The sequence below is a fragment of the Amblyomma mixtum genome, chromosome 9 (genome assembly GCF_055824585.1).
Source record: "Amblyomma mixtum isolate Tamu chromosome 9, ASM5582458v1, whole genome shotgun sequence".
Classification (NCBI taxonomy): Eukaryota; Metazoa; Arthropoda; class Arachnida; order Ixodida; family Ixodidae; genus Amblyomma; species Amblyomma mixtum.
In genome coordinates this window covers 102,171,518-102,184,256 of record NC_143020.1, presented here as the reverse complement: position 1 = coordinate 102,184,256, position 12,739 = coordinate 102,171,518, and the positions used below count along the sequence as shown (strand labels likewise).

The 12,739-nt window shown below is 50.6% G+C and overlaps 2 protein-coding genes across 2 annotated transcripts; both read right to left on the bottom strand.

Annotated features, from left to right (window-relative positions):
* Window positions 1-1,641: 1,641 nt before the first annotated feature.
* Window positions 1,642-3,039, bottom strand: LOC149330408 (uncharacterized). The gene is made up of 3 exons (XM_089559425.1): window positions 3,032-3,039; window positions 1,848-2,450; window positions 1,642-1,729 (listed from the first exon to the last, which is right to left on the bottom strand). The coding sequence occupies exons 1-3, from the start codon at window positions 3,037-3,039 to the stop codon at window positions 1,642-1,644; spliced, it is 699 nt and encodes a 232-aa protein (XP_089415551.1).
* Window positions 3,040-5,141: 2,102 nt separating this feature from the next.
* On the bottom strand, window positions 5,142-5,976 carry LOC149330407 (uncharacterized). The gene is made up of 2 exons (XM_089559424.1): window positions 5,357-5,976; window positions 5,142-5,226 (listed from the first exon to the last, which is right to left on the bottom strand). The coding sequence occupies exons 1-2, from the start codon at window positions 5,974-5,976 to the stop codon at window positions 5,142-5,144; spliced, it is 705 nt and encodes a 234-aa protein (XP_089415550.1).
* Between the last annotated feature and the right edge of the window lie 6,763 nt (window positions 5,977-12,739).

Sequence of the window (12,739 nt, the reverse complement as noted above, 5' to 3'; positions counted from 1 at the left end):
TTCAGACGTAATGTCCGTCTGAAGGTCCTCGGAATGCACGGTTTAGGGGCGGGAAGGTCGTCATTGCGAATCCCATGTAAATATTGGGCGACATATCAATTAGTAATTTTATCCTCAGTAACATGCCAGGTCATTTAACACCATTTGGAACATTCTGCGTCAAACAGGTAGCCCCCGAATTTTATGCAAATGGTGGTCCCAGGGGGCTCGGGGGGGGGGGGGGGGGCACTTCGATGGCCACTATACTACTGGCACATATATAAAGGATCGAAAGTAAGGGTATCAATTGGGGCGCTGCGCGCCCACTGTTGCTATGTGACATAATGTGGTAACGTGGCTACTATTTTGTTCACTTTGACCCTCACTGCAGACAGACGCATCCCTGACAAACGTAAGTAGTAAGAGCTAAAGCTCTTAAAACGCGCATGATAGCATTGGTCTTGAAACTCTCCTTCCTGTCGTTCTACACCTTCGATTCATGTCTTTTTTTTCTTTGGCGGTTATACGGATCATAACTAGGAGCTTCTACCTTACGATGCTTTCAGACGAACCCCGCACGTCGCTTATTTCTATCGCGTACTGTGCCTAATAGTTCTCAGTGTATAAGTACAACAATACCTACTGTTGTTGAGTACTTTTTGCGTTGCCACATTGAAGTTCGTCGCAGAACACTACACGAAGAACGAAAGAAGGCATGACGATCGCAGTCTAACAAGTTATGTTTGGCACTACTTTGGCACTGGATCACCGAGAACAAGCCCCGCTTCTTTTCTTTCGTTCAATCTTCTTGCTTTGCTTGTCGGTAATCATCGTCACCAGCCATCTTCACAATCATCATCAGCAGCCAAATAAACCAATATCAAAGCCTAACTGACAAGCCGATCGAGCCATGACTGGAGGCTTCTTGTAGCAAAGTAACACAAATAACCACCCTCCTCAGATGCCATTGACTGGAGGAGAACACAATTTTCTAATCTTCGCATTGTAAACAAGATTAGTTCCATAATGTACAACGGTTACTCCTCTTGGTGCGGAGCAAGTCCCACGCCTTATGCATACCCCTTGGGAATGCCTTGACAAACCTAGCTACAGTCCGTCCGTTCAGTGGCCCATTCATCCAATTTCGTGTGTCACCCCACGACTTCAAGCTGTATTCGTCTTCGTCAGCCTCGGGCCGAAAACTAGCACACCGACACGTTTTTTCGCAAATACTGCACATTTATTTCTTTTAACGCCCTATGGCTTCCCAGGGCAATAAAGAAACCGAATTCATAAGAGGCAATCTTCAAAAGTGTGAAATAATGATAGAAAATAAAGAGCCCAGGAAGAACACCCCTGCATGAGTGAATCACTCGCTCTGCTGCCGCACCGACGTTGAGCATCAATAGCTCGAATGAGGCTGGGAGTCCTCAAGCAGCCAAGAATGGTACTTTGCTCCAAGCAGGCGGAGTTTAGGAGGTGCCGCTCCGATTTGTCTTTCCCCTGCTGACAGCGTTAAGCACAGACGCCGGCTCTCCGCCACGGGCAGGGCTTGTGGCAAGTCTCGAGCCGGTCCCACGGGTCACCCAAAATCGTACCGAGCTCTGCCCTGCCCTTACAGGCCCTGTGCGGAAGTCGTCAAGCAGTACAGGAGGCAGCCTTTCATCGCTGACCGTTCCACTGCGGCGCCGCAGAAGAAGCTCTCTGGAGGGACGGCGAGCGGCGGAAGTTTCGTCTGTATGCTGTTCCTCTGGAGGCAAAAAAAAGACGAGGAATGGAAGCATTAAAGTCGGGCACAGCGATTCCTTCGTCCAGCAGATCAGATCACGAAGTCCGTTCAGGCGAAAGTTTTCGGGCTTACCGTTGGCTGTTGCAGGATGGCAGTTGGTGTTGTCAGAGTCGAGGACCCGGGTGTAGTAATAACCGAGATCGGTGGCTCAGCTGGAGCAGCAACGGCATATGATGGGGTGGACGAGGGCAGTGGGCCTACCACCATGCTTCCAAGCATCCGGGCCAGCGCGACAAATGGTGAGCGGTCTCCAAGTGTCCTGGTGCCAGCAGCCTTGGCTTCTTGTTCAGCCAGCTCCGTGATTTTCCTGTCGTGGTTCAGGCTGGAGAAGGGCCACCTCGAGAATAGGTCTTCCAATGTCACGGCCACTAGGGTGCCTTGAGCCTGGACGCCCCCAGCCTCCTTGCCTTCGGACAGCCTGAAGTGCATTTGGGGCCAGTGTCCCAGCCACTTCTCTCTGTCTTCCGACCAGACGGAGGACAGGCGATCAAGAAGAGGCGGTGGCAGAGTCCTTGGTCCCGGTGGTGCATGAGCGTCCAGGATCATCGAATGCCGAGCCTGGAAGACAATGGCCGCCGTGTCCATGTCCGCTCCCTTCCAATTCGTTGCGGTATCGGTAGGCCGGATTTCGGGTGAAGGAGTGATAACTGCTCCGCAAGCCTTCGCAGTGTGCCTTGGAATCCTGCCACAGGCCAAGATGGCGTCTTTGGTAGCGCCGCCGGCGCGTGACAGAGCGTTCGATCATCTTCCTTTCTTTTTTCCCAACCGATCTTTGCTTTCCAGGCGAAAATTATTCATATCGGACCGTGAGATGGGTCATCGTTTTAGATATAAACGTTAGACCAAAAAATTACATCGAAGTGCCTTTAAAAGTGAAAGGTACACTGTATTTTCTATGCAGAGTTTCGCAGCTAAGAGTACCCAAAATCTTTAAAATACGGATCGTACATACGAGAGAAACCAAACGAATGTCTTTGCGAGTCGCGTAGCTTATTCAGCATGCAGTATTTTGAAGCGAAAGATCCATTTTGCGTGTAGAGACCTTCAAGGTCACGTTACGGCGCCGGTATAACCTTGAAGCGTCGTCAATAAAGGGGAAAATTTCGATTTAGGCGGGAGTCGAACCCAGGCCTCCAGTATGCGAGACGGGGACACTTCCACTCCGAGATGGCAGATTTTTTTTTCTTTATTGCACGGAAATCAAACGCGGTGTGCTACAAGCTGCTTTATGTACACACATACTGTTAAGCTATGCCGACTTACATTCTCATGTTTTAGTACACTGCATTCCACTAACACATCAAAATTGCGGGTGACATACTCTTGCGCCAAGAACCGCAGCCAATAGGGCAGCCGGTCCTGCGCAGCGAAAAGCCCGCGCACCAAGGCGCACTATTCATTGAAAAGATACATAGATGAACAGGTCGTTTTGCGTGCCGATCCATCATGCGGCTCTTCCACAGGCTAAAAAGTCCAATCAGCCCGCCTGTTCGAGTCTTAGAAATGAATGAAGGCGTGCCTAGTGAATGCACAGATGTCTAAGAAGCGCATCTTTGAAATATGTACTGAGGGGTGCGTGTATAATTTAGTGATAATCATAACCCACGCGACACACTGGATGAGGAGGAAGAAAAATGAGTCTAAAACAATCGAAAGAATCCTGCCAAAAATAAGAAAAAGTCTTTTGTCGTTCTGTCCTAACGACACATTTTTCGGTTGTTATGCAGTATTTCTTGTAGAACTGTAGTTGTTTTCGGTAGCACTGTACTTCTCTACAACTTTCTTGTAGTAAATACAAAAAGTTCTGCTGGTGCTACAAGTTCATAGACAGAAACATAAAAAATTTGTTGCGACGACAAAAAAAAATTTTGTTCTGTTTGTCGACTCGGTTGTTACGAAGCTGGATGATTTGCAGTTAACGCTCATCCCTCTCGTCACAAGAGATCCTGTTACAACTCGAGAATAACGTTGTGGGCGGCCCACAGTGTGGTTCAGACCCTAGAAATTCTCTCGCATGACCTGAAGGCTGTCTTCGAGAACACCTTCCATGACTTCGTAATAAAAAATCTTGCAGCTTCGAACTGAAGTATTCAGACCTATAAGTTTGTTCGCGCCTACAGCAAAGAAAGGAGGGCTACATACGAACTAAGAAACCCGTGCATAGACATCAAGTTAACAGGGACCATCGTAGAAAAAGGCGATAGCCACCACTCTGTATCAACGGCCGGTCTACCGCCACTGCTGAACAGAATCCATGATGTGCAGCGCACAATCTATGCGGACGGTGTTATGGTCACGATTACAAAAGGGGTCCAACGGTGCTACCCATGACAGGCTACAAACGACCTTAGACCCGGTGCAAGAATATATCATCAGATGGGGAGTAGCATATGCGGAGTAAACATTGGGAGCTACTACTGGTGCATAGGAAGCATCGAAGGAGAGAGCCAACTGCCGGCATCCAGTTACAAATCGGAACAAACCCTTTCCCACGGATGGACCACATCATAGTTCTAGGACTACACACACAAGAGAATGATAAAGCTACATATATGATGCCTACGCTTAAGCAGCCCATAATGAAAATCCTTTAGATGAGTAATAATACCTTGTCATTTGAGTAATAGTGCATTATCAACGGAGGATCAGAACACATGGCCGCAAAGTTCGCAATTCTTCAATAATGTACGGACCTGTCAAAGTGTACACAGCTCCAAATTTGCACTTGATAGGCGCGCTTTCCGTGTTGCCGTCGATATTTTGCAACCGCTCTTTAACCTCTCCTTGTAGAAGATTCACCTATTAGTGGCGGATTTATTCATCCAATTTCGTGCATCATCGCGCGACTTCGCGCTGCCGTGGTCTTCGTGGGCTTTCGGTCGCAAACAGACACACCTACGACCTTTTTCGGAATTAATACGCATTTATTTTTCTCAACGACCTCAGGCTTTTGAGGGCAATAAAAACAACAAATTCATGACGTACTCTAAAATAACCAATAAATGATGATAGAAAACCAAAAGTGCAGGAAAAACACTCCTGCATAAGCGCATCGTTGACAGTCGCCGCCTCATCGAGCATGCTCATCAATAGCTCGAATGAGGCTTGCAGCAGGCTATGAGGTCTCTCGCAGCCAAGAGCGGTACCTTGCTGCAAGCAGGCGGTGTTTTTCAGAAACCATTCTGATTTGTACATTGCCTGCGGACAGCATTGAGCTCAGATGCTGGCTCTTCTCCTCGGGCAGAGGCTGCGGCAAATCCGCAACCCGTCCCACGGGTCGCCCAAAGCCGCGTCGAGTTCAGCCCTGCCCCTACAGGCCCTGTGCGGAAGTCGCCGGTCGCGGTGCTCGCCCAGGAGTCCAAAAAGCGGTCTTTCATCGCTCGCACCACTGCGTCGCCGAAGAAGAAGCTCTCTGGAGGGACATCGAGCAGATGAAATTCCGTGTGCCTCCGGTTACTCTGGAGAAAAGAAAAAGAGGAATGGAAGCAATAAAATGGGGCATAGCTATTCCCTCGCCGAACAGATGAGATCACGAAGTCCGTTCAGACGAACGTCGGGTCTTTACAAGCTTTCGGTCTTACCTTTGGCAGATGCAGGATGGTAGTTGGTGTTGTCTGAGACGAGGACCGGGGTGGAGTAGTAACCGAGGTCGATGGACTAGCTGGAGCAGCCGCGGCATTTGCTGGGGTAGACACAGGCAACAGGCCTGCCACCGTGTTTCCAGGCATCCGGGCCAGCGCGACTAACTGTGAATGATCTCCAAGCGACCTGCTGCTAGCAAGCTTGCCTTGTTGTTTAGCCAGCCCCGTGATTTCTCTCTCCGGGTACATGCTGGTAAAGGGCCACCGCGAGACCAGGTCTTCCAATGTCACGGCCACTGGGGTTTCTGCAGCCTGGATGCTCCCAGCCTCCCTGCCTTCGGACAGCCTGAAGTGCATTCGTGTCCAGTGTCCCAGCCACTTCTCTCTGTCCTCCGACGAGACGGAGGAAAGGCGATCAAGAAGTGGCGGCGGCAGAGTCTTCGGTCCCGGTTGTGCAACAGCGTCCAGGATCATCGAGTGCTGAGCATGGGAGACAGTCGCCGCCGTGTCCACGTCCGCTCCCTTCCAATTCGTTGTGGTATCGGTAGGCCGGCTTTCGAGTGAAGGAGTCGTAACTGCTCCGCAAGCGTTCTCAATGTGCCTTGGAATCCTGCCACGGGTCAACATGGCTTCTTTGATGATGATGATGATGATGATGATGATGATGATGTCCTCGGGCTGAATGGCACATACCCACGGCGGGGGATTGGCTCCTTTGCTAGCGCAGCTGGCGCGTGAAAACGTTCGTTCATCTTCCTTGTTCTTCACCGAAACCAGCTTCTTCGACTTCCGAAAAAAAATGATTGATATCCGAGCGCGAAATAGGTCATGGTTATCGGAGGTTTGACGTCCTAACGCGATTCAGGCTATGAGGGACGCCATAGTGAAGCGCTGCGGAAATTTCGACCATCTGGGGTCCTTTACGTGCACTGGCATCGCACGGTACACTGGCCTCTAGAATTTCGCCTCCACTGAAAACGGACCGGCGTCTTCCGGCTTAGTAGCCGAGCGCCATAACCACACAGCCACCGCGGCGGCTGACACGGGTCATCACTTGGGATAGAAAGACAGGAACCGGAAACAACATCGCAGCGCCTTTAATGGTGAAAGCTACACAAAACTGTTTTCTTTCTAGAAACTTAATTAATTATTTAAGACCCATTAATAAACATTTTATTGCCGGTATGAGCAATTAATGCTCCAAATTTAAAAATATCTAGCATAGCCGAGAGAGGTCAAATGAGTGGTGTTGAAATATACCTGCGCTTAAAAGACACGGACTGAAAGATAGAGACACACACACACAGCGCTGGCTGTGTGTGTGTGTGTCTCTATGTCTTTTAAGTGTCTTTTAAGCGCAGGTATATTTCAATATGCTAAACCAACTCGCCCAACAAACCACTCTGCTAAACTTCATTTCTTATACATCGGGCTCTTTTTCGTGTTCTTCTTTACGAGCGCTGTGTGTGTGTGTCTCTATCTTTCAGTCCGTGTCTTTTAAGCGCAGGTATATTTCAATATGCTAAACCAACTCGCCCAACAAACCACTCTGGTGTTGAGAGTCGAATGCCCTATTAAACGGTATTTTTTATTCTGAAAACTTAATGAATTACTAAACAACAAATAGCTAATGTTTTAAATTTTAATGTCAGGAATAAACTGTCGGCGCAGAATTTGCAGGTCGGCCTGAAAAGAAGCAGGCCAAAATGTTTGCACCGAGATATTTTTTACGCGAAGTAGCTCTTCTTTTACCGGAAGCTCGCAAAAAAAAATACAAAAGCTTCCACGAGGCACGGGTGGTGTCTTAGAGTCCCATGACGCTTCTCAGAGAACAGCTTTTCGCAGAGCGCAGTTCCTGACGACGGTCTACATAATTACCGGGCAACAAATAAGCGCCAGAAACTGTTACGTGACAGCTTTGTTTTAATATCGCCAAACAAAGTTTCGTTAGGGCCACCTTGATGAGAACATTTCAGCCAGCGTTTTTTTAAGACGAACTACAACTCTGATTTCACATCTTATGTCTGAAGTCATTAGACTACGCCGCGCTACTGCATCAACATCGCTCAGTGGGTTTTACGGGGCTGAAACACTACGCCGTTTTTAAAAGCTTGGTTTACGTTTATATGCGACACTTGGCATATTACTGGATGTTGCAAAGATAGGTGTGCGGCATTCAATTCTTAAATTCTACCTTCGTTTTTTGTTAATTTCTGCATGTCTATTCACTTGTAAAGTACATAAATAAAACTTTTAACTCGCTGTCGATCTATGGCTGGCATCGCCCGAGACTGCGGAGCCTATCGAAGCCATCAATGTAATTTGTTCAAATCTCGATATTTTCTATTCATGTCGCCTAGTGCCGTTATAACTGTAGGTCACACTGTTGTTTAACCTACAAAACAGTTATATTCGTAAAATTTCTTTTGCATTTTAAGTAGCTTCTCCTCAGAAAACATAGCGGTTCTTTGACTGAGCCTTGGTCTCCGCTGGTCATTGCGCATGAGTTCCAAGGAGTCCGTGTAAACTCCCTCCTTTCCACTATCCTGCCTTCCACCACCATTGCCACCATTCGTTTTGTTACTAGCTATAGGGCGCTACTGGGATCCACCTCGATTCTCCGTGGACTCAGTGCGATAGCTATGCGATAGGCTTTCTTTTCCTTCCCAGCATATTGACGATACGATAGCTTACGGAGTCTCCGTCTCTGAAAATGTTGCGACTGCGGCCTGTGTCGCCTCTTCGACCTTGCGTTCTACATATAAGAGGAACAGAAGAAATTCATTTGTTTGTTGCCTCAGTGACAAGTGAAAGTTTGTTGTGACACACGAGATGTGGACGAAGAAGGTTTGCAGTCGAAAAAAAAAAAATTGGCAGAGGCTCAGCTTGGTTAAGCTCAGAAATTGCGAAAGCAACTTCATCCGTTTCTTCAGCCTGCATCCGCCGTGTCTACCGCCGCTCTGCGCCGACGGCGTGTTGTTGCGACTGAGAGAAGGATGAATAGCAAGCCGTTCTTCTCTCCGGTCCGGTGGCTCTTCTACACGGCGCTTTCTTCTGTGGTAATTATAACGCTCTGCACAACTCATAGACGATTCTTCGGCATTCTGAGAGTCCACGAAACTACTCTCGCTCACTGAACTTGTAGAGCGCCGCCGGGCTCGCCATTCTGCGGCATAGGCGCGTTGCTTAGCCAACCGCTCTTGCCTTTCTTCATCTGTCTCCTCGGCACGGCGCCGGCGTTTGCGAGCAGCACGTCGCTCCAGCGACGCCTTGTAATACAACTCATCAGACATGACTAAGCGGAGAGCGCCTGTGGTGGTGGTGGTGGTGAAAAACTTTAATCAAGAGAGCTTGAGGGTTAAAAAAAAATAAATAACCCTGCTGCATGGTCGGTATCCTTAGTCCGGGACACCGCATGACGAGGCCCCGTCTCGCGCCCGCTTGACCAGAGCCCTTTGGGACTCCAGTGTGGAGCAGTTGAGGAGGGCAGTCTCCCATGCCTCTCGGGTGGGGGTGGGGGAGGGGGGAAGGTGAGGATTCTGAGTACATGCCCACACCATGTGAAAGATATCGCAGATCTCTCCACAGTGCGGGCAGCGCCCATCTGTGTTCGGATCGAAGTGTTTTGCTATTGCAGGACAGAGAAGGGTTCCTGTCTGCAGGCGCCGCAGAGTTCGCTCCTCCGCCTTACTCAGCCCCTTGGCAGGTGCCGGGTAGAGACGGTGGCTGTCGCAATAATAAATTAGGATTTCGCGGAACCGCAGAAGCGGTTTATGAGCTTCTGAGCCATGAGAGCTAGGGTGAGGAGCCCGGTGTGTGAGCGCTCGGGCGGCCGCATCAGCGGCCTCATTGCCTCGTAGACCCTGGTGGCCAGGAGCCCAGATCACTTTTGTGCGAGTTGGATCGGCGAGAGCGCGTCTTAGAATTTGCGAGGCCAGAGGTGATATTTCGCCTGCAAGATAATGTTCACAGGCCCGGCGAGAGTCTGTAATAACCGTTTTCTATTTTGGATCGGCGGCAGCGAGAGCTATTGCGACTTCCTCCGCTCGTGTTGAGTTTGGGGCCCGAAAAGATAGCCCATCGACATTCATTCCCCGGTGGACTACGGCAGCCGTGAAGAATCCTGCGGGCGACGGCCCTGTGATGTCCACGTAATAGACGCCCTCTTTATACCCATATTGCCTCTCAAGCGTGCGAACCCGCGCTTGTCGTCTGCCTTCATGTGAAGCCATGTCCATGTTACGCGGGAGCGGAGCGACCAAGAGCATGTGGCGCCACAGCACCGGGATGTTCTCCGTCCCCTCTGGTATGCATGTGTGTTGGATGTGTAAGCGGTTTAGCAGGCGGCGCCCAGGCACCGTCTGCGATAGCCGCGTATATTGGTTCACGAGGTGGGCCTCCCGCAACTCCTGATAGGAGTTTACCACTCCCAACGCCTTCAGTTTGGCGTTGGAGGTAGCCACCAGAAGGTCCAGTGCTCGCTTTGTTGCCTTCCTGATGATGGCGTCAATGCGCTCGTCTTGTTGTTTGGTGGTGCGTAGGTACGGCACGGCGTAGAGGATCCGGCTGGTCACGAAGGCATAGGCGAGCCGTAGCGCGTCCCTGCCCCGCAGACCACCCCGCTAGTTGGAAACACGGCGGATCATGCGCCCTACCTGTTCACCTATGCTCTTGAGTTTCGCTATAGTAGAGTCCGGCCTAAGTTTGTTATTGATGAACAGACCCAGGATCCGGAGCTCCGCCACTTCTCTGATGGGACCGCCTGACAGAGATATGTGTAGAGACGTGTTGTCCTTGTGGTTTGTCCTGACGTGTAGAAGCTCTGATTTGGCGGGAGCACATTGGAGACCACAGTCGGCAGCATATGCTTCGACTATGGTGGCGGCCTGCTGAAGGCGGTCCTCTATCTCCCCAAGGCTCCCCTCGGTGGTCCAGATTGTAATGTCGTCTGCGTAGAGTGCGTGTTTTATGCCATCTACCTGAGCCAGTCGGCCGGGCAGGTGCATCATGGCGATGTTGAAAAGGAGCGGTGATAACACCGCCCCCTGTGGTGTACCTCGTGTACCCATAGAGTACGGGCCGTACTCCTCGTCCTCGATCCGGAGGAGTGCCTGACGCGCAGAGAGGAAGTCTCTGACATAGGCGAAGATCTTCGCCCCGCAGTTAGTGGTGTTCAAGTTAGAGAGTATGGTGGCATGTTTAACATTGTCAAACGCCCCCTTAAGATCGAGGGCGAGAATGGCCTTGTCGTTTTGTTGCATGGCTGTGGGTCGTATTATGTCCCTGTGTAGTTGGAGTAGGACATCCTGTGCAGACATGTGCGGGCGGAACCCGAACATAGTGCCTGCAAAGAGGCCCTTACCCTCCATGTATGGAGAGAGGCGATCCCGAACCATCGTCTCCATGAGCTTTCCCACACACGAGGTTAATGAGATGGGTCTCAAGTTGTCCGTAGTCACGGCTTTACCTGCTTTGGGGATGAACGTTACAAGGGATGTTTTCCATTCGAGTGGGAGCGGACACCCATCCCAGATCTGATTTAAGTATTGTAGCAAATGGAGATATGCACAGTCGGAGAGGTTCGCCAACAGTTTCACTGTTATGCGATCCCGACCCGGTGCCCCACCTCGGCGCATTTTAGCCAGGGCCGCCTTAAGGTCATGCAACTCAAAAGGGGCGTCTAAATCCTGATTTGGCTTGCCGGAGTACGTGTACTCGGGCCCAACCGGGTCGTTTGTGCGGCAGAGATACCTGTCGCACAAAGTGTCCGCAAGTTGCGCCGTCGTACCTTGGTACCCGTGCAGAGCCCGCCGGAGCTGTTTTTGCGTCTCCCCTTTCGTTTGAGAAGGGTCGATGAGGCTGCGCAAGAGACGCCAAGTCCCCTTCGAGCTCATCTGACGCGCTGCCGAGTTGCAGCGTTCTATCCAATTGGTGTCTGTGAGCTGGGCGGCATATGCCGCAGCCTGCTCCGTAAGTTGTGCAATACGAGCTCTAAGCTTGCGATTCGTCTTGTGTTTCTTCCATCGTTTTGTTAAGCTCCGGCGCGCCTCCCACAGATGCAGGAGGTGATTGTCCACTGCGGGGATCTCGTCGGTGGTGTGAAGTGTTTGCGTGTGTTGTTTCTGTATGTTGGTGACCTGTGTTGCCCACTCCGCATAGCCGTCAGAGAATAGCGCCTGCGGCGCCCCGTTTATCCTCTCCAAGCGAGCGCCCTCACGCGGCGGGCCGAGGAGGCCGTCACGTGGTAGCCGTGGCGCCGAGCGAAGGAACGAGTACGGCCGAAGAAACGAGTTGGGGCCCCTGCTCTCCTCTGTTCGTGACGTCACACTGTCACGTGGTCGTGCACCGCAGCTGCGCCGGAGCGAAGAAACGACCTCCACCGACGGCAGAAAAGTGCTAGCAGTATTGCTTTCGCAATAAAAATTTAGGCGGGCACTTTGTTGACCTAAAGTGCGCTGGGGCGAAAGCCTTAAGCTCGGTTTTGCTGCTTGTGTCACTGATGTGTGGTTAATATGTTAAGCTTCGCCTCTGAAAGCGGACGCGACAGCGTCTTGGAACGCTGCTAGGGTGTCCACAGGACGCCATCGCCCGTTCGGCTCTACGCCTTGCTCGTCGTTAAATTGGTTTTTGAGGAAAGGAAATGTATCTATCTCGCATATTTCGGTGAACACCTGAACCTTGCCGTAACGGGAAGGGAGGAAGATGGGAGTGAACGAAGACACCGTATTCACTAGACGCGCCTTTTTTCATTCCAAGCCATCGAGCAGGCATGGCGGAGTGGTTAGCACGCTGGTCTCGCACTCCGGAGACCCTTGTTCGATTCCCGACTGCCAATAACCCTGTCCCCTTGACCGGTCTAGCGCTAGTGTTAAACAGAATCCTCGACATGCAGCACGCCCGCTATGCAGACCATGTTATGATCTCGAACAGAAAGGGGTCAAACGGTGAAACCCAGGACGGGCTGCAAATGACATTAGACCCGGTTCAAGAATATGTCATCAAACTGGGACTAGCACGAGCGGAGGAAAAATTGGGGGCTCCTACTGGTGCTTAGGAAGGACCGATGGGCAGCGCCAACACTCGACATCCAGTTTCAACTCGGGACGAACCCTTTATCACGCATAGACGACCTCAGAGCTCTAGGACTACAGATATAAGAGAAAGACAAAGCCACACACGATACCCATGCTTAAGCAGCCCACAATCAAAATCCCGCATATTAGTAATAGTACCTTATCGGTTCACTAATAGTACCTTATCAACACAGGATCGCAACACACGATCGCAAAGTTCCCGAACATTGAATGATACACAGACCTATCAAAGTATATACACCTCAAAATGTGCACACGAAAGGCGCTATATCCGAGTTGCCTTTATATTTTGCAAC

Bases quoted from the DNA above. Each gene is read 5' to 3' on its own strand.
- LOC149330408 (XM_089559425.1), bottom strand. The intron at 1,730-1,847 runs GCCAACGGTAAG...TTTTGCCTCCAG, and splicing joins CCAACTGCCATCCTGCAACA to AGGAACAGCATACAGACGAA.
- LOC149330407 (XM_089559424.1), bottom strand. From the start codon at position 5,976: ATGTTGACCCGTGGCAGGATTCCAAGGCACATTGAGAACGCTTGCGGA. The intron at 5,227-5,356 runs GCCAAAGGTAAG...TCTTTTCTCCAG, and splicing joins CCAACTACCATCCTGCATCT to AGTAACCGGAGGCACACGGA.